The sequence below is a fragment of the Acanthopagrus latus genome, chromosome 6 (assembly GCF_904848185.1).
Source record: "Acanthopagrus latus isolate v.2019 chromosome 6, fAcaLat1.1, whole genome shotgun sequence".
NCBI classification, from domain to species: domain Eukaryota; kingdom Metazoa; phylum Chordata; class Actinopteri; order Spariformes; family Sparidae; genus Acanthopagrus; species Acanthopagrus latus.
The window spans coordinates 2,037,559-2,062,286 of NC_051044.1; the positions used below are offsets into that span (position 1 = coordinate 2,037,559).

General features: G+C 39.8%; 2 protein-coding genes across 3 annotated transcripts; one reads left to right on the top strand and one right to left on the bottom strand.

The window, feature by feature from the left end:
* Window positions 1–457: 457 nt before the first annotated feature.
* Window positions 458–13,324, bottom strand: LOC119020573 (selection and upkeep of intraepithelial T-cells protein 3-like). Its single transcript, XM_037099990.1, has 6 exons — window positions 13,274–13,324; window positions 7,582–7,938; window positions 6,486–6,521; window positions 5,587–5,865; window positions 5,282–5,416; window positions 458–4,177 (listed from the first exon to the last, which is right to left on the bottom strand). Exons 2-6 carry the CDS (start codon window positions 7,658–7,660, stop codon window positions 4,113–4,115), a joined length of 594 nt encoding a protein of 197 aa, XP_036955885.1. The 5' UTR covers window positions 7,661–7,938; window positions 13,274–13,324; the 3' UTR covers window positions 458–4,112.
* Window positions 13,325–15,821: 2,497 nt separating this feature from the next.
* Window positions 15,822–23,268, top strand: LOC119020572. 2 transcript variants are annotated; one of them, XM_037099988.1, is made up of 8 exons: window positions 15,822–16,985; window positions 18,406–18,729; window positions 19,543–19,578; window positions 20,057–20,182; window positions 21,206–21,286; window positions 21,419–21,466; window positions 21,957–22,037; window positions 22,602–23,268. In XM_037099988.1, exons 1-8 carry the CDS (start codon window positions 16,919–16,921, stop codon window positions 22,652–22,654), a joined length of 816 nt encoding a protein of 271 aa, XP_036955883.1. In that variant the 5' UTR covers window positions 15,822–16,918; the 3' UTR covers window positions 22,655–23,268. The 2 variants fall into 2 exon arrangements, with proteins under 2 accessions (XP_036955883.1, XP_036955884.1); XM_037099989.1 differs by lacking the exon at window positions 19,543–19,578.
* The last annotated feature ends 1,460 nt before the right edge of the window (window positions 23,269–24,728 follow it).

The window sequence follows — 24,728 nt, forward strand, 5'->3', positions numbered from 1 at the left end:
ATTATCGGGCAGCTAGCAGATGTATTTATGTTGCACTTGTGCACTTTATCTAAAGGTGTCGCTGCTGATCTGTCCGTCAGGTGCTGGAGTTTGTATGTTTTTAATGAGTTTGTGGTTTCTCGTCTGTGCGCTCACCAAAACAAAATCCTGTCAGTCATGCTGATGGCAATAAAGTTCTGAATCTTTCAGTGCTGCTTGAACACTGACGCATCAACATTAACATCTAATAATGTCACATAACATCAGATATCAGTCACAAGAGACATTTTACTGCAGAACGTATTTTTATTTTTGAGTTTAATCTGCTATAAAACTTCTGTTCCATCACTTTAACTCAGCAGAGTTGTGTGAGTACTTTTACCGAAGTAAAGGATCTGAGTACTAAGTACCAAAGAGTTCACTGTACAATAACTTCATAATGCTGCTGTCTTAAGTTTTAACATGATTATTATTTAACTGTCATTATCAAGAAAAGTCCAGAATAAAATCTTAACTTTGTTTTTATCCAGTTTATTCAATAAACACAGGCTGACAAAGCTTCATATGCAGAATGAAATACAAATTCCCAACCGTTATCACTGTTCCAGACGGTTTGGTCAGTAAGTAAAGACAACAGACATTTTCTGGTATCCCTGCCCACTTTATCCAATCAGGAGGAGAGAAAGCTAACTGCAAAACAAACAGGAAGTTTACAGCAGATTTAATGTTCAGCACACAAAGATCTTCATCCCATAAAGTGAGTTACATGTTTATGTCACTGAAAAACGAAATAAACCAGGACCACTGCAGCTGTTGTTCAGACAGCCTGGACAAAAGTACGAACATGACAGTAAAGTGTTTTTATCCTTTAAGGGAATGTCATGCTTTTATTTTACAGTTGAAATTGGATGACAGGAAATGAAGGCACACAGATGTAAACTGTGAAGGAGTGTGCCGCTTACACAAAACAACTTAACAAACTGAGCTGTAAAAAAAAAAAAAAAGGAAAAAATCTTATTTCAACAACAAGCATACACTGACATTACAGTTTGTCTGGTCCAACCAGTTCAAAAGGAAAAACTTGAATTTTCAGCACAAATGACAACATGTTTGTTCTGACATTTAACAGTAGAAAAACACAAACACGGTGAATGTATACAAGACATGGAATGCTCTTATGTTGGCACCTGTTTTTGTTTTTTTAATTAAGGCAAGTTGGTTAAAAACTGTAGAAAACAGTGCGATCAAGATACAATTTGAAAGTATCCAGCTGCAAAACACCAGATGTTCTCCACCAAACACATGAGCACCGCTGGACTACGCTGCTGCAGCTGTGTGCTTTGTGCTCTCGTCAGCAGCTGAATAACAGCCTGTCACTATTGCTCTCTCGTTCTTTGGTTCAGATTATCCTGCTGAACAAATCATCATAAAAAGTATCTAAACTTGTGCTTTTCAGGGATTATTTTCAAAACTCTCATGTGTTTTTTGTGGAGTGCACCTGGATGAGGCTACTTTCAATTAACCTACAAAAATACTTCATCGTTACGCTACCCTACAGCAGGCTCAGTGGCTGTAGGTGCAGCACATCACTGTCACTAATAATCATATCTAACTTCCTCAAGTCTCATTCACATGTAAATGCCCGACACCAGGCCGACAGTCGACAGTCAGGGCAGTAATTCAGTGAACACCTGTGGCTGTAGCCGCAGGACAGAAACTGTCAGAGGCTTTTTGGCAAATTCTGCACATAGAATCGGCTGCTCGCTGGTGAGAGAAATCACACTGACGGTGTGATCAGGTGAGTCAGTGCACAACAAGTGAAGCGTAAAGAGAAACCAACAGTCGACCTTTAATGCAGCTCGCTCTCTGATGTGAGTTTAGCATCAGGGTCTTATAAAATAAATACATCACGTAGACAGCAGAAGTGGTTTACTTTCACTCACCACTGTCGAGCTAGCATGTTAGCATTAGGATCACTTGGCTGCTCTTTCTCTGCAATTCTTGTGACACTTGCTCACTAACTTTGCAGTGCATCACCTGAGGACTCTGGAGGACAATGATTGTAATGCCTTGTTATAATTATTGTTAAAACTCAACAAGCCTAATTTTTTCTGATGGTAAACTGATTTAACAAACAAAAACATGTTAACACTTTTTCACCCAAAAACTGAACTCATATTTTTACTGGTGGGGACGTGTTGAACACCAGTGAAAAAACCAACAAGGCACAAAAAAAGATGGCTGAGTGTACATTTCTTGACATTTAATTCCAGAAAAAAATATTCTTTTGTACAGTATTTACAAAACACTAAGTCTCCACATTCTCTTTAAAATCCAAGTGAGAAAAGAGAATCTTTTTCCCTTTTTCAGTCAATCAGAAAAATTAACTAGATTCATGGTTTTAACAATCTCATATTTAAAACTGTCCCTTGTTTCTCTCTTTTCTCATCTGGACTATTAAAAAGTAAATGGACTCCTATTTCTACAGACTTGTATTTCAAAGCTGCTTTAAAACACTTCTCAGATTCACCCATTCACACACACATTCACACACAGATTGTACACTGATGGCAGAGGTTATTGCAAGGTGCCAACTGCACATCAGGTCCGATTTGAGGTTCAGTATCTTGCTTAAGGACACTTCAACATGCAGCTAGGAGGAGCGAAGATTCAAACCAACGACCACGTCTGATTACCAGACGACCCGCTCTGCCTCCTGAGCTGCAGCCGCTCAGGACCAGATTCTCTCCCTGTTACTGTTTCGCTTCTCCTGCTTCTTATGACTATTATTTACAAAACAAATAAAATATAAACTAACAAGAAAACATTCAAAAACAGAATACTGAACTCATTCACACAAAAAAAAAAAGACGCAGTAATGACACATCTTCGTCTTTACAGGATATTAGTAAAGATGAATATTCATTACTGGTGATTTCGCAAATGTGTGACAGTAACTTAAAGCACACAGACCAGCTGACACAACTTAAGTTAGTAGTTGGGGGTCAAATTTAAGGTGTGTTGATTGATTTAATCAGTCACTTGTGTTTCACATACGTATGCTCTATGCTGATTGTAGTATGTTTGTCAGATGTAGAGAGCGGAGCTGATGCTGAGCAGGAAAAATGTAACAGACAGTAAAACATGATTGGAGTTGAACTTTGTGAACTCAGAACGGTAACAGAGTGGAGTTTGTTGTCAGCTCGTAGGTGCGTGTTTGTTCCTGATTGGTGAGTGAAGCTAAGAATAAATAAATAAATAAACAAAAGCTGAGCTCAAAGGTGCTAAGCTAACGAGTGCAAGCGGATAAGGCTTTTAATTGATTAGATATTAATTAGTGTTTTTTTCTGGCAGGTAAAACTACTGAAATGTTCATTACCGCAACAACATAATTACACCCTACACATTTTATTTCTTTGGTCTACTGAATGTAATTTAAAAAAAGAACAGAAGATGTAACATTGTGTTCAGTTTACTTCGTACAGTTTGTAATTCATGAAGTATTTAAAAAGTCTATAAAATCAGTCGAGTTAAAATGGAAGTTTAATATCACTTCCCTCATGTTGATGTGATTGTAAAATGCATCTATATACTTTATGCATATATTTAGTTAAAATTCAAATGATTTTCTGTCTCTGTTGGGAAGACAATAAAGTTCATCGATCAATCCAAAGTTAAAGGGATTAAAAATTGCTGACAAATCAGAAAGCTGCCTGAGAGTCGACTGATGCATGAATAAATAACAAATCAGATTCTTTCAGCTGACTTGAAGCTGATGGCAAGTTAACTGAGACGAGACAGAATTTAAGATAAACTAACTGGCAGGGCGGTAGGATAACCAGCATGAACTGTAAACGACAGCATGTTGTGGAACAAAAGAGTTAATAATAAACCTTTGATTGATTGATTGATTTCTCACTGACCTCAACACAACGACAACAACTAAATTCTCAACCGGCGGGAAACACGTTAAAGTGTTGAAGAGCTGCCGTATATCGTGATGTGTATTTTTCTAAACCACTCTGTAAATCTGACTGACAACTGATCCAAGTTTCACAAAGCTCTTTGTTTTTTTCTGTGTGTCACCAGCTGACAGTGACACACACGTCCACCTTAACATGGAGGCAACGTTCTCAAAGAGTCGAGTTAGGCAGCTTCTCTGGAGGAGCTTCATAGTCGTCTCTCTGTCGGCAGGGACCTGCAGAAACACAGGTGGATATTACAATGAATCAACTTTTATATAACACAGAACAGAATTTGGTGTTTCATCTTTCAAACAGTCAAGAATGAAGAATGAAAAGTTGCTCTGGATAGTTTCAGTGTGTCTCTGCAGTAAGAGAAGAGACACTCTGAATGTGAGTGTGGATCAATATTAGCCAGTTAGCTAACTTCATGCTATCCTAATAGATGGGCAGCTACACAGCAACAACAGTCAGTGTCCGGCTGATCTGCTCCCACAGATGGGATCGTTTCTGGGTTCCTTAACTTTAAAATTAAATGCTTTTGTTACATAAGAATTCAAGTTTTCTGTGTGTTTACATTAACTTCTAACTTGAAAATATCTAAAAAGCTTAACGATGCCTCCCTCCTCATCAGAGAATCAGCTCAATTATTACCTATGAAGAAAGTTACCACCTGTTGGTGTTCCAGGTGTTTATTTGAGGTGTGTGAGCGCCCTCTGGTGGTCAGAAGGTAAAACAGCAACATGCTGACAGCAGCATTGGCTCTGCTTATAAAGCCTGTGTATACAGTGAGTAGGCAGGTTTACATACTGAATATTACTGATAAGATACATTTGAGCAAATTCAGATACAATCGAATAATAACAAGGAAAAGTTATATTTCAGCAGTATTAGTGTGATGTGATGTGTAAATATGTCAGATGATTTAATTTAAGGTCAGTTTAGTAATAATTAAGTAAGGTAACCTTATGTTAACTTATGTTAACTTAATCCAGTAATTCAACCATACACATAAACTGATATTACTTGAAATACTGAGCTGTTAAAAGATGATGATCACTCTGCAGTTTATTGATTTAGTAAGAACAGATACACCTTATTGAAGATCTACCATCTGGAAACACAATATTAAGCTCAGTGTGTATTTATTTCTTTTTCTTTTAATTTAAATTGCTCAGTATTAGAACCAGAGGCCTCGTGTAAATAAACAGAAGGGTTCAAATCTGAGGAGACAGAAACAAACTGTCTGGATGTGACTGTATCACAAAGTGTTTCTGTAATGTTGATGTCTGAACATGATGTGTTGATATATAATGATACAGTACATAACACTGACTTACCTGCATTATAGTTAACTGTGATACGCTCTGTAGCTACAAGCAGAGCCTGAACTGCAGCAAGAACAACAGCTCCCAAAACGAATCCACCCAGCCATCCAGCGGCCACTTTGGTGGTTTGGTCCTCACCGAGTTTCTCTGAAACACGTCACAAAGAGTTCATGTAAAACTCAAAATGTTACTGATTATTATGGACATCACACTGAACATAGACGACACAGAACAACATTTAAAAGGTGCCTAAATCTTTAAAAACTAAAACAATTAAAATAATTTGATGAGTAAAAACATCAAAACAGAAATCTCACCACTGATAAACACGAAGGTCTTTGCATAAATCTGATGGCTAAGTTCCTCCTGAGTGGCCACACAGCGGTACTGGTCTGTCTTGGTCACAGTGATGTTCAGGGTGACATCGTAGCTGCCTCCACTTTCTAACACCTGAGGCCTCTCAGCAGGAAGGATGTTTCCAGCGCTGTCCTGCCACTCCACTTTAGGTTCTGGAGAAGCTCCTCGAACTTCACACTGCAGCAGCGCCCAGTCCTTTGTTTGATCCAGTGTTCTGATGTATGGCTCCTGGCATGTACCTGTGAACGTCAAATAAACAAAAGCTTGTTAAGAACAGCTATGGAATTATAAATAAACATGCAATTTTCTGTCGATCATCTAAATCAATCAGGGAACATTTGATTACTGTATGTTTATTATCTGGCACCAGTTTCTAAAATCTGACAAACGTCTCACTATTTTCTGAAAACTTAAACCATCAACTGATTAAATGAAAGAAAACAGAAACAGATTTATCACCACTGCACGTATCATCTGCTTTCAACTTATAACAAGTTCAATTCAATCAAGAAGTCAACTAAATTATGATCACAAAAAACTTTATCATTACCAGAACAGGAGAAATCAGCAGCAATTACCTGATGATGTCACTGATTTCTACATCTGCAATGTGAGCTACAACTTACTGACCAAACAACTTTTTCATCTACCAACTCTGTACTGGATCAATACGAGCTGATCAGAAATATCTTAAGCTCAGATGCTGATCAGCTTTGAGTGATTAGTCATAATGTTGTTCAGTGCAGCTGATTTAAGAAAACAGACGGGTTTAAGTGTAAGTGCTAAGTGAACTGTGTGTGTGTTTGAGTTTCAGTGGCTGATAAAGATTGCAGATGTACAGACCAGTAACATCACTCACCGATGATTTCTCCTGATCGGTCTTTCATGGTGCACTCTGAAAGACAACGAGGAACATCAGTATTCACTCACTGCATGGATGATATGAACAAGTCATCTGTTCTCAGCCTCGTCACTGAGCTGTAAATCTGAACTATCATCTAGAACAAACATGCATGATAAGATGTGTCTGAATCTGTCCAATCGAGCTTGATTAGACAGCACCACACTAATTATCTTTTTTTTATTTGGCTTCATCACACACTGTCTTCCCAACATCAGCAGACTGATGTGGACCAATCAGACGCAGCGAGACGAGACAAAGACGTAAAAGCCGTAAGAAGCCGTAAACAGACAGAGAGGGAGGCTGGAATGTGGAGAAAAGGCGTGTTAGTGTCTCGTATCTGCAGAGAGTTTCTGATTTTCTCTCTTTGTTGCTGCTCGGGACGCTTTACCAACCCAACATGTGTCTATTTGACGTCCTGGGAATGAGACTCAACAATCAACTGTCTTTGTGGTGCGTTCAGGAACAGCTGGGACAAATCCTACTGATTCTACCTTTAACTTTAATAGTCTTTGAATTCTATTAATATGACGTGAGCTTCAGTTAGCTTTAAGCACAAATGTCCTTCAGAGGGAGACTTTTTACTCTGATACTCTGAGTCCATGTCAGAGCCTGAACTCTGTTACTGTACTGGAGGAAACAAGCTGGATCAGAACTTCTAGTTTTACACAAGTATCTGAACTTCTGCTGGAGGAAACAATGTGTGGACTTCTGCCACCTCTACAGGTGGATCCTCAGTTGGTGCCCTACTCTGTGGTATCAGGACTGTGTGTGTGTGTGTGTGGTCATGTTAATGAGGGAAAATGTCTCCCAGCACAAAACGGTGGCTAGTTAATGTGTTTTCACACTCAAGTCAGATTTTCGGCAATAGTCGAAACGATGTGATTTGACGCAGGTTCTCAGTGTCTCCGTTTGCTCCTCTAACAGAGAGCAACAGTAGCTTATGTTAGTTTGGAAATGGAGTCTGCTAACATAAAGTAATAACCAACTTCCAGCACAACGCAGAAGTTGCAAAGACAAACTTTAATATTAACTGTTTAACGAAAATACTCACCAACAACAAGCTCATTATAGACGGTTTGTCTCGGTTCATGATCTGGAAAATCACAGCTGTAGATCCCGCTGTCGGCCATCTTGGTATTTCTGATCTTTACGGAGGCGTTGCCGTTCTCCAGTTGATCTTGAAAATGTGAGACTCGACCTTTGAACTGCTCATCTTGACCTGGACGTCCATTATTGTAATGACTGCCTGCATCATACAGGAACACCTCCTTCACCTCCTTCTGACCTTCTTTCTGACCATTTTTCCTCCAGTCAAAGAGCTTTCCTGAGATGTCTTCCTTGGTGTTGATCGAACAGGGTAAAACGACATCACTGCCTTGTTTCACGAACACTTTGTTGACAACTGGACCTGTAAGACAAAGCATCTTCTAATCATTATGTTTTATAAGCCATCAGGGTAAAGCAAAAGATCAGTTAACACATTTTCGTGTCAACTCACTTGCTCTGAAAGAACGGTTCAAAGTATGTTAGATGGTAGTCAGATTATTTATATACGGAGAGGCGCAGCAGAGTCCTGTTTTTGATGTTTCAGATTCAGTAAGTGTCCTGAACTGAGACAGACGCAGACGCTGCTGCTGAAAAGATGCAGCTTTTATATTGTGCACTGTTTCAGATTTACAGATTACTGGAAGGAATTCCTAAATAAAAAGTGAGTTTGGATTTATCTGATGGCAAATGTTATCAAATGATAAAGAAGTAGCCCTGCCTGTATTATAGAAAACTGAGGATGCCATACTTTGAGATACATCAAGACATATTGAGAATGTTCATGCATTAAAATTGCTGACAGCTGGATTGTAATCATATCAATCATGATGCCAGTGACGATTCACACCTGTAATATAATGTGACGTTGCGCTACATAACCATTAATAAAGCCTTGACAGTTTGCAGCTATCCTCTCTTACAATCTCTGTGACTGGTCTCAAAATACAGTGGACTTATTTGATTCTTTCAAATTAACTCCACAGTCTTGTGGTTAAACTTTCTATCTCTGTAGCTGTAGAGAAAAAAACATTAATGCTCAGGCATTTGTTTTATGGAATTTTACAGTTATAATGTTTTGCAGCTGTATGTTTTCAAACAGGAAAGAAACCTTATTTAAATCACAGTCACTTCTAATAAAGTGCTACTGACATCTCAAATTTGGCTGCACCTTCATCTCAACAGTATCACAGAGATCTAAGTTACCGTAGCTCACATTAAAACAGTATTTGCTAGTTATAACTTATGTTGGTTTAACAGCTAGATTAATGAGTGCTGTAGGTTTATATGTAAAGGATGAATCTTTCATCTACTCTTTAGTAGTCTGTGGGAAGTTATTCCAGCTTCCCTGGTCCTTTATTTTATTTACTTAGGATCTGGACAGCTGACAGCTACAGTAGCTGCCTGTCCATTGGTGGTGAATGCAATCAATACCCAGCTATAGCATGAATAAATGTACATTCAGATCAAATCCAGCAATGCAGCAGTGTTGGAGTGTCACTTCATGGCCAGTGTGTGTGACGTACTGTGAACTTTCCACCCCTCCGATCAGTTTTCTGAATGACGAAGCTGTTATGCTGTAATGCTACTAGCATCCTCGGCCCACTAGTGACTGTCTGTCAATATTGACTGATTACAAATAAGACGAGGCAGATCATTACCCTGTGTTTTAAACTGGGGCGCAAAACCAAAGCAAGTGTTCACAGGTGTAACGCTACGCTGCACAGAGGAATGACTGTAGTGTTCCCTCTGAAACAGTTATCCAGTTTGAGTAAGACGTCCGGCTGCTGACCTGGTGTACTCAGCTGCTCATCTGAGGTCATAAGCCTGCTACAGTAGGTGAAACATGCCGGTCCTAAACGATCGTCAGCATCCACAGATGTGTGAAACTGAGTGACAACACACAACATGTAATGTGACACCGTGGTTTCACTCATTCATGCTGCAGGTCTGATCACCTGATTATGTAACTGGCTGCCACAGTGTCACATCTGGCTGCATTTCTGCAAAATTTAAGTCTGTTTCAACTTTCTCGTTACAACCGGCTGCACTGTTTTTCCAGAACCTCCTGATACCAGCACGGCCTCAGCCAAAACAGACCTCTGTCATTAAAATAAATAGGACGACCTGCGTTCTGCTGAATTTGGTCTGAATGTAAACTTAGCATGTTATGTTATATCAAGTGTTCTACATATATAGGGGGCAACAAAAGACTGTGAAAGTTGTGGGACGCTCAGAAAACACCTGTTTGGATCATTCCACAGGTAAACAGAGTTCATTAGTAACAGCTGATAGTGTCACAATTCGGTATGAAAGAGGAAAATGCTCAGATGTTCACAAGCAAAGACGGGCGAGGGTCAACAACCTCAGGAACATTTGTCAACGCACAGTTGCTGGATTCTACACCAAATATAATCAAAGGAAATACTGAAAATCTCTGCATGTAAGGAGCAAGACGACGCCAAACCACAGACTGCAGCCAACACTGTGGCTTCAGAGAGGCCTGCATGTGTCCACATCCTGTCCCAGGGACGATGTGTGACGCACCATGAAGATGGTAATACAACAGTAAAGACATCAGACTGGTAAAAACACTTAACACTTAAGATGTATTAAGCAATAAAATAAAATAATTACACTTTCAAAGCCTCAGTTCCAAACACAAGAGTGTCCTGACACAATGTGAAGTGACAGTGATGAAGCTGCTCCACCAGATTCATAGTGAATGAATGAATGAATGAATTAATGGATATTTATCAAACCAACGTCTCGTCTCTTTTTACTATATTCAGTTCAGTATTGATCAAAATAGTTTCTGAAGATACATTAAACCCCTTTAACCACACAGCTCTCCTGCAGGAATACAAACAGCATGCTGACGTTATTTTAGACTGTTTCACACACGAGTTTGTTTCTTAGCTGTATTAAGATAAACACCTAAACACCTACTGAACGTGGGGAAACGTGTGGGTGGAGGTTGAGGGTCCTGTCACTGACTGACGATGAATAACGGGATTAGTAGTTATAACATGAAACTGTTCTGACGATGATAAAAGTAACTTTCTTACCGTTTTCATGTGCGAATGTTGCTCCAGACAAAGTGAGCAGCCAGACACAGACTGACAGAAACTTCAGAACTACAAACAAACATCCAAACATCCTGTAGCTCTGTTTTGCTAACATGCTAACAGCAACTTAGCTCACAAAGCTAACAAGATGAGCACCGTTAACTGAGGTATTAAAAACTAAATTGCGGGCGCAGTAGATACACCTTGTCTTTAAAAACTGATCCTTGTAACTTTCTTAGTCTTAAACTTTAAAACGAGCGTATTTATCACTAACGTTAGCTGGAGGTGTGGCGTGTCTTGGCTTCAGCTGCGGAGAAAACGTCTTCTTCTTCTACGCCTGATTTCATGGCGCAGGGAAACGTCCCGCTTCCTTTTTCTGGGATACTGAGGTGCATTACCGCCTCCTGTGGCAGCGGAGTGGGATCAGATGGAATACGCATTAATCCTGTTTGTCTCCTGATCTCAGCTACTTACAATGTCAAAACTTTGATCTGTGAGGATTTTAATACAGATCTGTTTAATCCAAGTGATCACAAACCGACTGAAGACTTTATCAACACAATGAGAAGTTCAGCCAAAGATCAGCAGGGAGCAGCAGGATCACATCTCACTGAGCCTCACTGATACACTCATGTTTACTGATGTTACAGACAACAATGCAATAAATGGATCACGGATCAATGAGCTGATCAGTGATCACCTACCAGAGTTTACAGTCTCACAGTGACAACAAGAAGGAAAAACTGGAGCACAGACGAGTCAATCAATCAATCAGTTACTGAACTAAAACTGGGAAATATTAGACTTTATAGTGCATCTTTATTTCTTTCTAATCCCTTATTGATCCATGACTGTCTGAATCATTTTAGTTTTTTAAATGATTTGTTTTATTGGACACTTCGTCCTACAACAATTAGAACACATTTAAGAATATTTAATCTGCCTTGTCAAGGTTTTCACCTTCATGTCTTCATAAAACAGAGAACTGAGAACAAAGATGCAGAAAATAAATATAAAAAATATAAAAATAAGTTCATATAAGAATTATGAGGAGCGAATATTATAGCAAATTATTAGATAATAACATATTTAAATGGATTATGGATTATATTCAACTGTGTTATTGGAAAGTTAATTATCACGAGTACATTATTGATAATGATAATTGATCATTAACAATATGGATGATGTAGTTAATGTGCATTCAGAGTATTCAGGACGCTTCACTTGTGTCACATTTATGTTGCTGCTGCAAACTGAAACAGTTTATATGAATATTTTCCCTCATCAATCTACATTAAATACATGATAATAACAAAGTGGAAACATCATTTTAGAAATTGTTGTTATTAAAAAGAAAAAAACTGAAATATCACACTGACTTATTTTATTCAGACTCTTTGTCACTCCTGTGTTGTCTTGGCTGGGTGCTGATGGTCCCTGTTGGATCTAGAACCTTCGGTCCAGTCTGAGGTTCTGAGCGCTCTGGACCGGGTTCTTATTAAGAATTAAAAAAAACAGGTGACGAGCTGGTTCATCAGACCAGAGGATGTTTCACAGTCTCAGGGTCCTTCAGGTGCTTTTTGTTTTGTTTTCTCCACACAGGATCTCTGGAGCTCAGCAGCAGTGACCCTCCTGCCCGAGTCCTGCTTGTGCAAACCTTCTTATATGTAATAATCATGGAGGCCACTGGGCTCTTCCTGAATCTTCCTCTGATCTGTGTCTGGATCCAGTCCTGTCTGAGCTGCAGGCATCGACCTCGTGTCTCAGTGTGGAGGCGCCTGACAGAGACCAACCCACTGATCTGTTATCAGTTACAGAACGCTACTGTAATCCAGTAAATGTACTTTTTATCGTAAAGGTGAAAAACAGACAGCACGACGTGTTTGTTATATTCACAGCTCCTGGTAGTAAAAAGTACAGAACCGACGTGAACAGAATCAGACTTACTGATGGAAACAACGCGTTAGTTCTGCTGCTTTATGACAGTTATTATTTAAAGTATGAATATATCGGTGTTTATTCTCCGGGTCTCCATCTTGTTCACGGGTTTAATGTGACTTCCTCGGTTGTTGACACAGAAAGTACCGGAAACAGTTGAGATCAGGAGACAAACTGAGCTGATGGTCAGCCTGACGTGTTAGTAACATGAAGTTAATACTGAGGCTCTCTTACCTCCGTGCTGCCTTCACTGGCAGGTTAATAAGTTGTCACGTTCACAGTTTCTGTTCCGACCAGCCGAGTTTTGTTAATTCCTGTTCTGTGGTAATAAACTCAGACACACAAACGCCTCACGGCTTGTCCGCTGCTGATACGTTCAATGTCAGCGTCATCTTGGGTGTGACAACTCCGCCCAGAGTCAGTGGAATGAACTTTACAAAGTCAACTCTACAAACTGCTGTTAGTTCATGTCTCATACACACATTCACACACATATAGTCAGAAAACAGACAGGACACATAAACACCGTCTGTATCGCTCTCTGATGAGTTTAAATGTTAACTACTCCTCAGGTTCAGTATAACTGTCGGAGGTCGGTAAAGTTGGAAATATATTCACAGATTCGAACTTCCCGGATCAATAACTAATAAGCGAAACAGTGTTAAAACACAAACGACGACTGTTTCCTACCGTAGTGAGGAAGAGAAGGAGCTTCATCAGAACCAGCTCCTCCAGCCGGACATTAACTCTGGTGGTCAGCCGGCTGAGACACCGGGGCGCCACACCGGAAAGAGAAACTACTAAATATATTCAATGACTTAACTGATTATTCTGCAGCTGTTAGTTTGGACGAATGTAGTTTAGAATAATTTTGAGGAATTTCTGTTGGGAGAAATATTCAGTAAGTTCACTATTATTCAGTGCAGTGTGCCCAAAATCAGTTCAGTTCTCCCTGCTGGTTATTATATTATATATTATATTATCATTATCATATAATGTGGCCGCCTCATGTTCACTGCCTGAGGGAAGAACCGTCAATATTAATGAAGTTATTGAAGATTATTCCCAATGAAAATCCCCCCAGATTCTGCCAAACCACATTTGTCCAAACCAACAGTTGTAGAATAACTAACATGAGACCACTGATGTGTGGAGCGATTCTGGTGACATTACAGTGAATAATCAGTTAAGTTATTGAATATATTTAGTAGTTTCTCTTTCCGGTGTGGCGCCCCGGTGTCTCAGCCGGCTGACCACCAGAGTTAATGTCCGGCTGGAGGAGCTGGTTCTGATGAAGCTCCTTCTCTTCCTCACTACGGTAGGAAACAGTCGTCGTTTGTGTTTTAACACTGTTTCGCTTATTAGTTATTGATCCAGGAAGTTCGAATCTGTGAATATATTTCCAACTTTACAGAACTACAGGTCGGCACCAAACCGCAGGATGTATTATTATAATATGAGTGTTTACAGCTACTAATGTGTGTAACGCTACTGTGATGATACATGACAGGTAAATATTGAATTATATATATATATATATATATATATATATATATATATATATATATATATATATATATATATATATATATATATATATATATATATATATATATATATAAAGGTGACGTCTGTGGGAATAAACAACACCAACGACGTTTTTATAAAGTGATTTTTGATAATCTAAGTATTAATAACGATCATGGAGACAAAAGAAAAAGTCTGCGAATCAAGTTAAGGAGCTGCTTTCTGTTCTTTCAGCAGTGAAGAAATAAACTCCATAACAGATCGTTACTATGATAATGTATATAATAACATGTCATGGTTAAAAAAAATAAATTAAAAAAAAGAAAGCTAAGTTGCAGGAGGCTGCTGTTATAAATATGCGCCATATATCATCAAAATACCTGTAACATGTAACTCTCACCGTTACAATAAGACACTTTAATTAATGACTTAATTCGTCAATTTAAATTATGAGAAGATATTGATCATGATAATAAGCCCGAATTTAACCGACTGTGACTGTTTAATTACGTCAGAAGGTGCATGAATTACTATCCCGCACGTGGAGGTGATCCATGACTCCGTAGTTTCCTCCAGTTCACCGTTTTAATGTGACTTATTGACACAGACAGTAACAAACAGTTGCGATCAGGAGATGAACTAAACTGTTGGACATGTTAGTAACATGATGTGAACACTGAGGCTCTCTTACCTCCGTGCTGCCTTCACGGTCCGATACCTCAGTAACTCTCTGGACCAGGTGACACATTCACGGTCTTTGTTCCGACCGGTCGAGCTTGTTTAGTTCCCGCAGTAAAAAATGAAACCCGTCCTGTTTTATCTTCAGAACCATTCAGTACCAGATAGTTCTGTTCGGTTGTGGTCTCTCTCAGCGTGGCTCGTTAACCGCCGCGCTGTAGTTTGAATCACTTCCGCCTCAGAACAGACATGCGCACATGTTCCCCTGCTGTGCGTCTGTTCATCCTCAGAATCAGTACAGAACTCCTGATGAGTTCAAGGATCCACTCAGTACCAGAACAGACAGATGTTCAGTGACTGATTCATTTCCATGACTGAACAAACAAACTGACATTAAAGCACAACACAGTTCAAACTGTTTCACTGTGTTTATATGTGGCGGACCCCGCCACCTTTCAAGTTCAGGAAGCTTATTTTCCTCTGAGAACAGTTTGTTTATTCACTGATGGAAACTTTTGCATTATTATCTCATTCATATATTAAATTGCATTATATTGTTTATTTTTTACTCTTATTGTTGTTTGTTTGTAATATCACCGTCCTTTTAGAGTTTTTACTGGCTGATAATAAATAAATAACAAAATAAATGGATAAAAATAATACATTTCCCCCGTTTGCTTTAAATTAAAGAATTTTGATTTAGATTCTAATTATACAGTTCTGACTTTGAATTCCTCCAGAACTACACAGTGTCTGTTTGAAACACATTATATTTCCCAATCATCTCTCAGACTTTAACTCATTGACTTTAATGTTTTTAATCTCTGTTCCTACATCAGTATGTGTCCTCCCTCCCTATGTGTCTGAATTAAATGTATTACACTGCATATTAATAGCAGTTTGAAAAAATTAATTAGTGTGTATTCACTGTGATGAATACCACCGATGAATTGGAAGTGTTACAGATTTATCTCTTCCTGCTCTACATGTTATCTTTGTTCTGATTATATTCTGTTGTTATTTTCACCTTTATGTCTGAATGTGTCATTATTCATTTATGTTGAACAGAGATCCTCTAAGTTCAGCACTACAAATGTAAATGTAAAGACAAAGTCCTATTTATCTTTTACGTTAGTATAAAAGAAGATTTTTCTTTGTTTTATATTACGATCCTCCTATATTAACTCCTCTCATGACAGAGACACTTATTGTCCCAGCAGTCATCCTGTTTTCAGGATTAAAATGTTATGAAACAACTTTAATATCATGAAAATGAAAAAGTTTTATTTCCAGTCCTCAAACAGTTGAAGAGCATATGTTGCAGCTATGAAGACAGCGGACACCAGGGCTTGAGTCTTCAATGACGCTGACTTTATTCTTTACCAAAAACAATTACAGTCACCAAGCACATTAACTTGTCCAGGTCACCAAAGCGAGACCTCGCCGCTGCTTCTCCGGTCTTTTTCGCGCCGAGCCGCGTAACCATGGCAACCCGAGCAAAAACACCTCTTCTTCGTCGGTTCTCTCCGACCCGTGCTCTCTGGTGCAACCTGGTGGCTAAAACAGAGAACTGCACGCAACCATGTACAGCATTCAACACATCAGATAAACATGTCACTTCACCTCTTCCCTGCAGAACATGAAATTAACAGTTGTAAACAAAGAAATTATGGTGTCCCCCTTTTAACCATAACAGTGAATCGTCACACATAGAAACACACTGAAGTGTGTTTGATCGTGTTTTGATTCTTTAAACAGCTAAAAACATCAGAAACAGTCACAACAGTTTGATGTTTCTCGTGTAACTGGAGTTCTTTAACTTTCACCAGGTGAAGATTTAAATCAGATCAAACTGGCTCCACCTGCAGCTGCAGCAGGAAGATGCTGCTTCAGTCACAGTTACAGTCAAATAACTGGACCAGAACACAAACTTACCTGGTCCTAATCAATAACACTGGATCAGAGGACTGATCTGCTGCAGTGTGAAGCTGGAGGAGTTATTTCTGTCCTCTCATGACTGCAGCAGTAAACACTGTGACTGTATCAAGTTCATTGACTATAAATAACTATAACAGCTGAAACTCTGAGGAAGAAGTTCTGTGAGGTTCGTCCTCCACCTTCATCTTCACCATGAGAACATCTGTGGATCTTTGTTTCTGTCTGCTGGTTCTGTGTGGACTAACTTCTGTACTGTACGGTGAGAAAGATGATCATCACCAAAATGTGATTATTTTATGTAAATGTTTTTCCATCGTCTCGTTTTATAGAAGAAACCACCGTCTGTCTGCTCGACACGTTATTTATTGTTTTAATTCTACTTAATTCTTCTCTGTATCTTGTGTGTCGACTCATTAACTCATTTAATCACATTTGGTTCGTTTCAACTTTGATCTTCGTGCGACGTAGTTTCACTTTCGTTTTCTCACTGCGCTTCATACGACAACCACGTTTATTTGCGATTCGTTCGGTTAAATCTGTTACAGCTGGTTTAAAAATAAAAGCGAAGAAGAAGAGTTCACATTCAGTAGGTCAGTCTGTCAGCAATGAATCAATTAGTAAATAAATCAAATAAAACGAAATTAATAAATGTATTAAAATAATAAAACTAATAATGAATAAATAACTTCTTCCTGTAATTTGGATTTTAAAGATTGTAACTTTGAATATGAACTTTGTCTCTCAGTTGTGAATAATAAGTCAAAGTTGTTGATTAAAGATAAAGTTGGAAACATCATGTGGATCTAAATGACAGACTGTCATTAAGAGTCTTCTCAGACCAATAACACAGCAGAGTTCACCACAGTGTCACATATTTTCACTGTGAAGACTCGAAATTAAGACTGGAATGTTTCTGCAGACTCATTTTATTCATTTCAGAAGGAAAGTTCATCACTTCACAATGACAAAGACGCAACAGCAGGAAAACATGATGTTGGATTTAAATATTAAATCCCTTTAATATTTCATTAATGGACCATGTCTTCAGTTCACTTTAGATTAATATTGTAACTAAACTTGTCAGCAGTGCAAACATGTTTCATTTCTTCATGTTTTATGAAAATGTACAAACCATCAGATATACCAGTTAATTTAACTCAATCAGAAAAGCAAAGGAAACACCAGGGTAGATTTTGGGGCCCTCAAACTGTTGTTAATGTAGAGAAATGTGTCTGTGTTGTGTTAATAATGGTGTGTGTGATAATATGCAGATGTTTCTAAAGTGTAAACTCTCTGAGTAAGAAGTCAGAGTGTAAAGAAAGGCTGCAGGTTGTCCAGCGTGGTGAATATCTCTCTGGACAGTGTGAGGTTCTGTCAGCCTGCAGCTCAGCAGCTCAGCAGCAGCTCCACACACATCAGAAAATATCTCTTCAAATGTTTCTGAACAGTTTTCATATCCAGGTCATCCAGGTCTGATGATGTCATCACTGGTCTGATGATGTCATCACTGAAATAATGCTGAGGTCACACAAACTGATTCATCAAAGCTGTCTGTGATGTGGAGCAACATTTATAGACATGAGTAATTTGATGACTAACTAACATGCTTGTAAGCTGTTTTCACCTGGCGGCTCTCTGTTGAACATAATGATTAAATGTACTTTATGTTTCCGGTTCAGGTGTCGAAGTGTTCGTGGAAGAAGACAGTGATGCTGTTTTACCCTGTTTGATCAGCACAGAGGACCTCACAGGAAAGATCTTTGACTGGAAGAAAGATGGTCAGAAGGAGGTGTTCATATATCGTTCAGGCCTTCATTCCAATAACGGCTTCCCAGGTCAAGATGAGCAGTTCAAAGGTCGAGTCTCACATTTTCAAGATCAGCTGAAGAACGGCAACGCCTCCATAAAGATCCAGAATACAAAGATGGCCGACAGCGGGAGCTACAGATGTTTGTTTCCACTTCTTGAACCGAGACAAACCTTCTACATTGAGCTTGTTGTTGGTGAGTATTTTCATTAAACAGTTGATGTTCTGTTTGACAGGCAGGGGGAGTAAGACAGTACACAGAACTGAGAACGTGTTATTAGGAAACAAGAAAAAGTAACTATTCTGTTAGTTACAGAAAACAAGATTAGATTATTTTTTGTAAAAAAAAAAAAAGATAATTGTCAGATTACCATTTTAAACAGGGCTCACTAACACACCACCATCTGCTGTTATTAAATTCAACAGTCTTGTAGAGCGACAGAACAATCTGCAGCAGATTGTTCACTAAGGAACTGAGGAAGGAACTGATGGTTGATTATAAAAATAAGGAGGCAAAGACACACATCCTTGTCTGCATCAGTGGAGCCGGTGGACAAGGTTCCTACAAACAAACAAAAGAAAAAAGAACAGAGAAAGCTCTACTTCCTGCTGAGAATTATGCTGCTTTTCCAACGAAATTAGGTCAGCACAGGTTCTTTAAAACGTTGGTCATCCTGCCAAAAATCATCTGTCAGGTCGGGGCCCCACCTGGAAAGAGGAGATGGACCCAAATGCAGTTACTCTCAAGACAAGAGGCAGGGTTGAGGGAGGACAAAGGGTGAGCCTTTATTAAAACTAAAGCTGAGGAGCATAAATGAAAATGAGTCCCTGGACCAAAAACCAAAGTAGCAACTGAAACAGCTAAACACAATGCAAGAGAAAAGTTTTAACAAAGTACAAATCAAAAAACAAAAATCTAAAACCAAAATCAAAAATGAATCCATTAATAAATGTAACGAGCTCATGACATCACCCATGACCTGTGCAAACGTTCTTATTTGTCCTTCAGGACGGAGCCTGACGGACCAATCAGCAGAAACCACAGGTGAGTGATGATGTCACTGATCTCTGTACCTGTAAGTTGTGCTACAGAATCTGATTCACACAACTTTCTGTAACTGATTGTTCACGTTACTGTATGTATATTTCTGAGCCAGCAGATTATGTTAAATTTTCAGGCGACTGAATAATAAATTCAGATTTGAAGCAAACCTGATGAATGTTTTAGTGACAGAGTAGTTTGTGTTCCTCTGATTCATCACAGAGAAATAAGAGCTGTAGAGATGATTTGAACTGAAGACTGACATGATTAACGTGTTCTTACAAGTGTATGTAAACTCATGACCACGACTGGTTTACATCTAAACAGTCACTAAGAAATGTTTCTGAAGGCATTTAAGCAGAAATGGTCTGTGTAGTGACAGAATGTGGTTCATAGAAGCCTTTAAACGTTGTTCTGTGTGTCCTCTGTGATCGACAGGAACATTTTGAGTTTTACATGAACTCTTTGTGACGTGTTTCAGAGAACCCGTCCACCAAAGCGGTCGCTGGATTGTTGTTTGGAGGAATCATTATAGGAGCTTTTGTTCTCGCTGCAGTTCAGGCTCTGCTTGTAGCTACAAAGCGCATCACAGTCACCTGTAATCAAGGTAAGATAATGTTATGTATTGTATGAATATATTTCAACACATTGTTCAGACATCAACATTACAGAAACATTGTGTGATACAATCACATCCAGTTTGTTTCTGTCTCCTCAGATTTGAACCCTCCTGTTTGTTTCCATGAGGCCTCTGGTTCTGATACTGACTGATTAAATGGATCATTTCTTAACACTATTGATTAAGTTCCATCAGACAGACCTCTGAGTGTCACTCGCTCATGTTTATTGTAACATTTTAAAGTGGAGGCTCCACATCTTGAAGCTTTCTGCTGATAAACATAATCAAGACAAACAAAAAGGCTCATCTGGATACAAATTAATAACTTTTAAAGAGGCTTGATGTTGTTTTGAAGAATTTCAAACTCAAATTTTAGTGTTTACAATATTAATGAGGTAATAATACAAACTCAGAAATATTTATGTATTCCATTAGTGAATAAACAAAATGTTCTCAGAGGAAAATAAGATTCCAGAACACTGCTTGAATGTAGAAAGGTGGCAGGGTCCGCCACATATAAACAAAGTAAAACAGCATGAAATTGTTTATTTATTCAGTTTATTCAGTCATGTAAACAAATCAGTCAATGAAGATCTTTCTCTTCTGATTAAAAGTCTTTCACAGAACTACAGAATGCTCCTTTAATCCAGTTTATCATTTAACGAATGATTCTTTGGATTAACTCTCAGTTCTCAGATCTGTAGGTTTAATACTTCTGGTCTGAATGTTGTAGGTCTGAACGTGTCAGGCTGTAACCTTTAAAGGGACAGTTCAACACTTTCAGTAATACTCTTACCAGTACTATCTTTTGTTGTTTCCTTTGTGAAGTGACTTTAATATCTAGAAAAGCACTATATGTTTAATGTTTCATTATTATTATTTACTTTACATATACCTGAGAAACTTTTTTGAATAAATTGTATTTTTCTGAGTAGTTTATTACAGAATAGTTTTACTTGAGTAGATTGTCAGCTGGTCCCAGGTCTGCTGATGCTCTGTTATCTACCACAGCCACGACTCCACATGACATGAAGCAGGATCATGACTGCAGAGCGTCAGAGGACCGAGCTGATACTGAGCCGACACCGAGCAGTAAGCATGGTGTCGGGAACGACGGGTGCAGAGGGGACGAAGGGAGCAGCATTAAAATCTCCACCAGAATCATTTCTGTGTCATATCAAAGTTGACTTTCTGTAACGTTTACTTGTGTTTTGTTTTCTGCAGGTTTTCGTGAGTGGATAATGATTTCTTGTGATGATCTGCAGATACGATGTAAGTCTCCTCTTTGAGCCAGTTGATCATCTGACATGAGATTCTTCACATTAACTCTCAGACTGATTCCTAAAAGCCAGCTGGCTGCAGGAAGAGACGGAGATACAGGATGTTGACCAGTTTTCAGATCTGTAGGTTTAATACTTCTGGTCTGAATGTTGTTGGACTGAATATGTCAGGCTGTAACCTTTAAAGGGACAGTTCAACTGTATTAGCTTTCTGTTAGAGAGACATGTCTGTCTGTTAATTGTGGAGTTTAACTCAGGAGGTGGTTAGCTTAGCTTAGCATAAAGACTGGAAGCAGAAGGAAACAGACATTAGTTAGAAACACACCTTCCAGCACCAGGCTGACTGTTTCACTCTGTTTATGGGTTTAATGCTAAAGTTCTTTCACATGCATAATTTTCTGAGTAGTTTATCACAGAATACTTTTACTTGAGTAGATTGTCAGCTGGTCCCAGGTCTGCTGACACTCTGTTATCTACCACAGCCACGACTCCACATGACATGAAGCAGGATCATGACTGCAGAGCGTCAGAGGACCGAGCTGATACTGAGCTGACAGAGAGAAGTAAGTATGGTGGCTGGAACGAAGAGTGCAGAGATGCTGCAGCTCCACTAAAACAAGGCGTTATTAAAACACTGATGGATAGGAAGATCAGACTTGTAGCAGAGAGACAGAACTCATATGTGGACGAGCAGGAACGCGGGACAGAGTGTCCACAGAACTTAAAAACTGTTTTGGATCATGAAGTGTAAGATTTCTCTACAGTTGTGTGATTTCATGTGAACGTGTTCTGGTATCAGCTCTGTGACTCACAGCTGTGATACCTCAGTGATCATCATTAACAGTTAAGCCTGGATATAGATTTTTATAATAATCCTGACAGGAAGTGATGGAAGCTGAGATCACGACATCATTAAATGTGAGTCTGTGATTTAACAGGATTTGTGTTTGGTGTCGAGTTCAGAGTCTTTAAAACACACCGACTGAAACCAGTCAGATCAATCTTTCACTCTCCATCACTGACTGTTTGAAAACAGATTAATCAAACATTAAAATATTTTGTTGTCCAGCAAAATCTGTTTAACATAAAGCTCGACTCTACGTAATGCATACGTTTGTGTTCTGCAGATGGTCGTGACCCAGGAGATGAAGAAGGTCCACTTGGCTGCAACGTTTCCTAGAAATGTGAAACGTCTTCAAGAAACTGAAACAAGTCCACTTGCCTACAACACAACAGTCAGGACACCAGCGTGACATCTGTGTTAATTTCTCAGGATTATTGAGGATCTTGATGAAAACACATCAGGTGTATTTATGCAGCTGGTATCTGTGAGTGAGGACAGATGAAGGAGACTGTTGAGCCTCGGTGGAGGAACACACTCTCACACAGATAAAACTAGAACTGATAAGAAATGCTTTGACTTCAAAGTACCTTGTTTCATTTCCCAACTGATTATATTCAGAATAATAGCTGATTTTCTAACTTGATGCTCCTTTTGGAGTTGTTATAGTCCAACACAAATCATCACTGTTTGTATATATGTGTATATATTTGTGTATTCTTGCAGAAATAATGTGTTGCACTGTAGATGTAAAATAAGAAGTTATAGTTTAACTTCCAGCTGCAGCTGTAACACGAGCTGCAACGTGAAAATGTTCCTGAATGAAGCTGCATGTATGTGAACAGCGAAAATCTCTGGTGGTGCTTTAAAAGTCAATCAGTCATTTACTGTCAGTACAGGAGGATTTTGGTTTATTTTATTTCGAAGTTGTTGTGTTTTTATTATTTGTGTTGGTTTTCTACTCTGTGTTTTGTAATTAAAAGTTAAATTGTTACAAAGGAGTCTTCGAAGACAAATGTGCACTGACTTTATCATATTTCACTTCAGTTGGTTCAAACTCAATACATCTTAAAACAAGTTATAAAAAGTTATTTTGTATTTTGTTTTATGAATACAATTTTAAACGAATTTTGGGTGCTGCCATTCGGCATTGCTCTGGCACCACAAACCTTCGCTCGCTGTATGGATGCGGCCCTCTCCCCCCTGAGGCAGGGGGAGGGATCAGGATCCTAAACTACCTCGACGACTGGCTGGTCTGTGCAGTCTCGGAGAAGCAGTGTCGCCACCACGTAGCCTGGCTGCTAAACCACGTTCAGGGCTTAGGTCTGTACCTGAACTGCAAAAAAAAAGCAGGCTTGAGCCTTCTCAGGTGACCACCTTCCTGGGTATGGTCCTGGACTCGAGGAGGGCGACGGTTGCTTTGACCCTGGAGAGGCAGCAGGCTTTCAGGACTTGCCTCGCCCTTTTCCAGCTGCATGCTCCTGTCAACTGGGGACTCTGCTTTCACCTTATGGGCTTAATGGCAGCCATGGTGCAGGTGGTCCCCCTCGCCGTCTTACACATGCGGCCTGTGCAGAGATGTCTGCTGGCTTGAGCTTGTGCCCTCAGAGGTCCCACAAGACCAAAGTGGTGGTCTCTCGGAGGCTTCACAGGGCCCTCCGGTGGTGGAGGGTCCCAGCAAGCATCAAGATGGGCCGAGCCCTGGGTCCAAGGGTCTATCGCCAACAGGTGTGCACAGACGTATCCTCTTTGGGGTGGGGCGCCGTACACGAAGGCTGTGGTGTCAACGGTGTCTGGACCGGCCGGTGGCTGTGTCAGCACATAAATGTCCTAGAGCTGAGGGCGGTTCTCCTCGCTCGGCTTCATTTCCTGCCAAGGCTAAGGGGTCACCATGTCATTGTCCGCACCGACAGCACAGTGACGGCAGCTTACATCAACAGACAGGGGAACCTCAGCTCCCCTGTCTGTGCAAGCTCGCAACCATCCTGTGGCAGTGGACTCACCCACACTTCCTCTCGCTCAGAGTCGTGCACGTGCCAGAGGTACTGAACTCCGTGGCAGACACCATGTCAAGTGGAGGGCCTCAGCCGGGGGAGTGGAGACTCCAACCTCAGGTGGTCTCCGAGATATGGCGCCGCCTAGGCAGGGCAGAGGTTCGACCTGTTTGCGTCCACGGAGTCGACGCACAGCCCACTCTTCTTCTCCCTGAGGAACAACGATCCCCCCATGGGTTGGGATGCTCTGGCGCATCCTTGGCCCCAGTTCTGTTCTACACCTTTCCTCCCTTCACTCTTCTCCAGCCTCTTCTTCGGAAAGTTCTGGTGGAGCATGTGCAGCTCATACTGGTGGCTCCTCTGTGGCCCCACATGCTGTGGTTCTCAGCGATTCCACCCCTACTGGACGGGTTGCCTTG

Coding starts and splice junctions, on each gene's coding strand:
- LOC119020573 (XM_037099990.1), bottom strand. CDS start 7,660: ATGGCCGACAGCGGGATCTACAGCTGTGATTTTCCAGATCATGAACCG. Junction 6,522..7,581: donor CTATAATGAGCTTGTTGTTG/GTGAGTATTTTC, acceptor GTTGTCTTTCAG/AGTGCACCATGAAAGACCGA. Junction 5,866..6,485: donor CCGATCAGGAGAAATCATCG/GTGAGTGATGTT, acceptor TGACGTTCACAG/GTACATGCCAGGAGCCATAC.
- LOC119020572 (XM_037099988.1), top strand. CDS start 16,919: ATGAGAACATCTGTGGATCTTTGTTTCTGTCTGCTGGTTCTGTGTGGA. Junction 16,986..18,405: donor ACTAACTTCTGTACTGTACG/GTGAGAAAGATG, acceptor TTTCCGGTTCAG/GTGTCGAAGTGTTCGTGGAA. Junction 19,579..20,056: donor CCAATCAGCAGAAACCACAG/GTGAGTGATGAT, acceptor GACGTGTTTCAG/AGAACCCGTCCACCAAAGCG.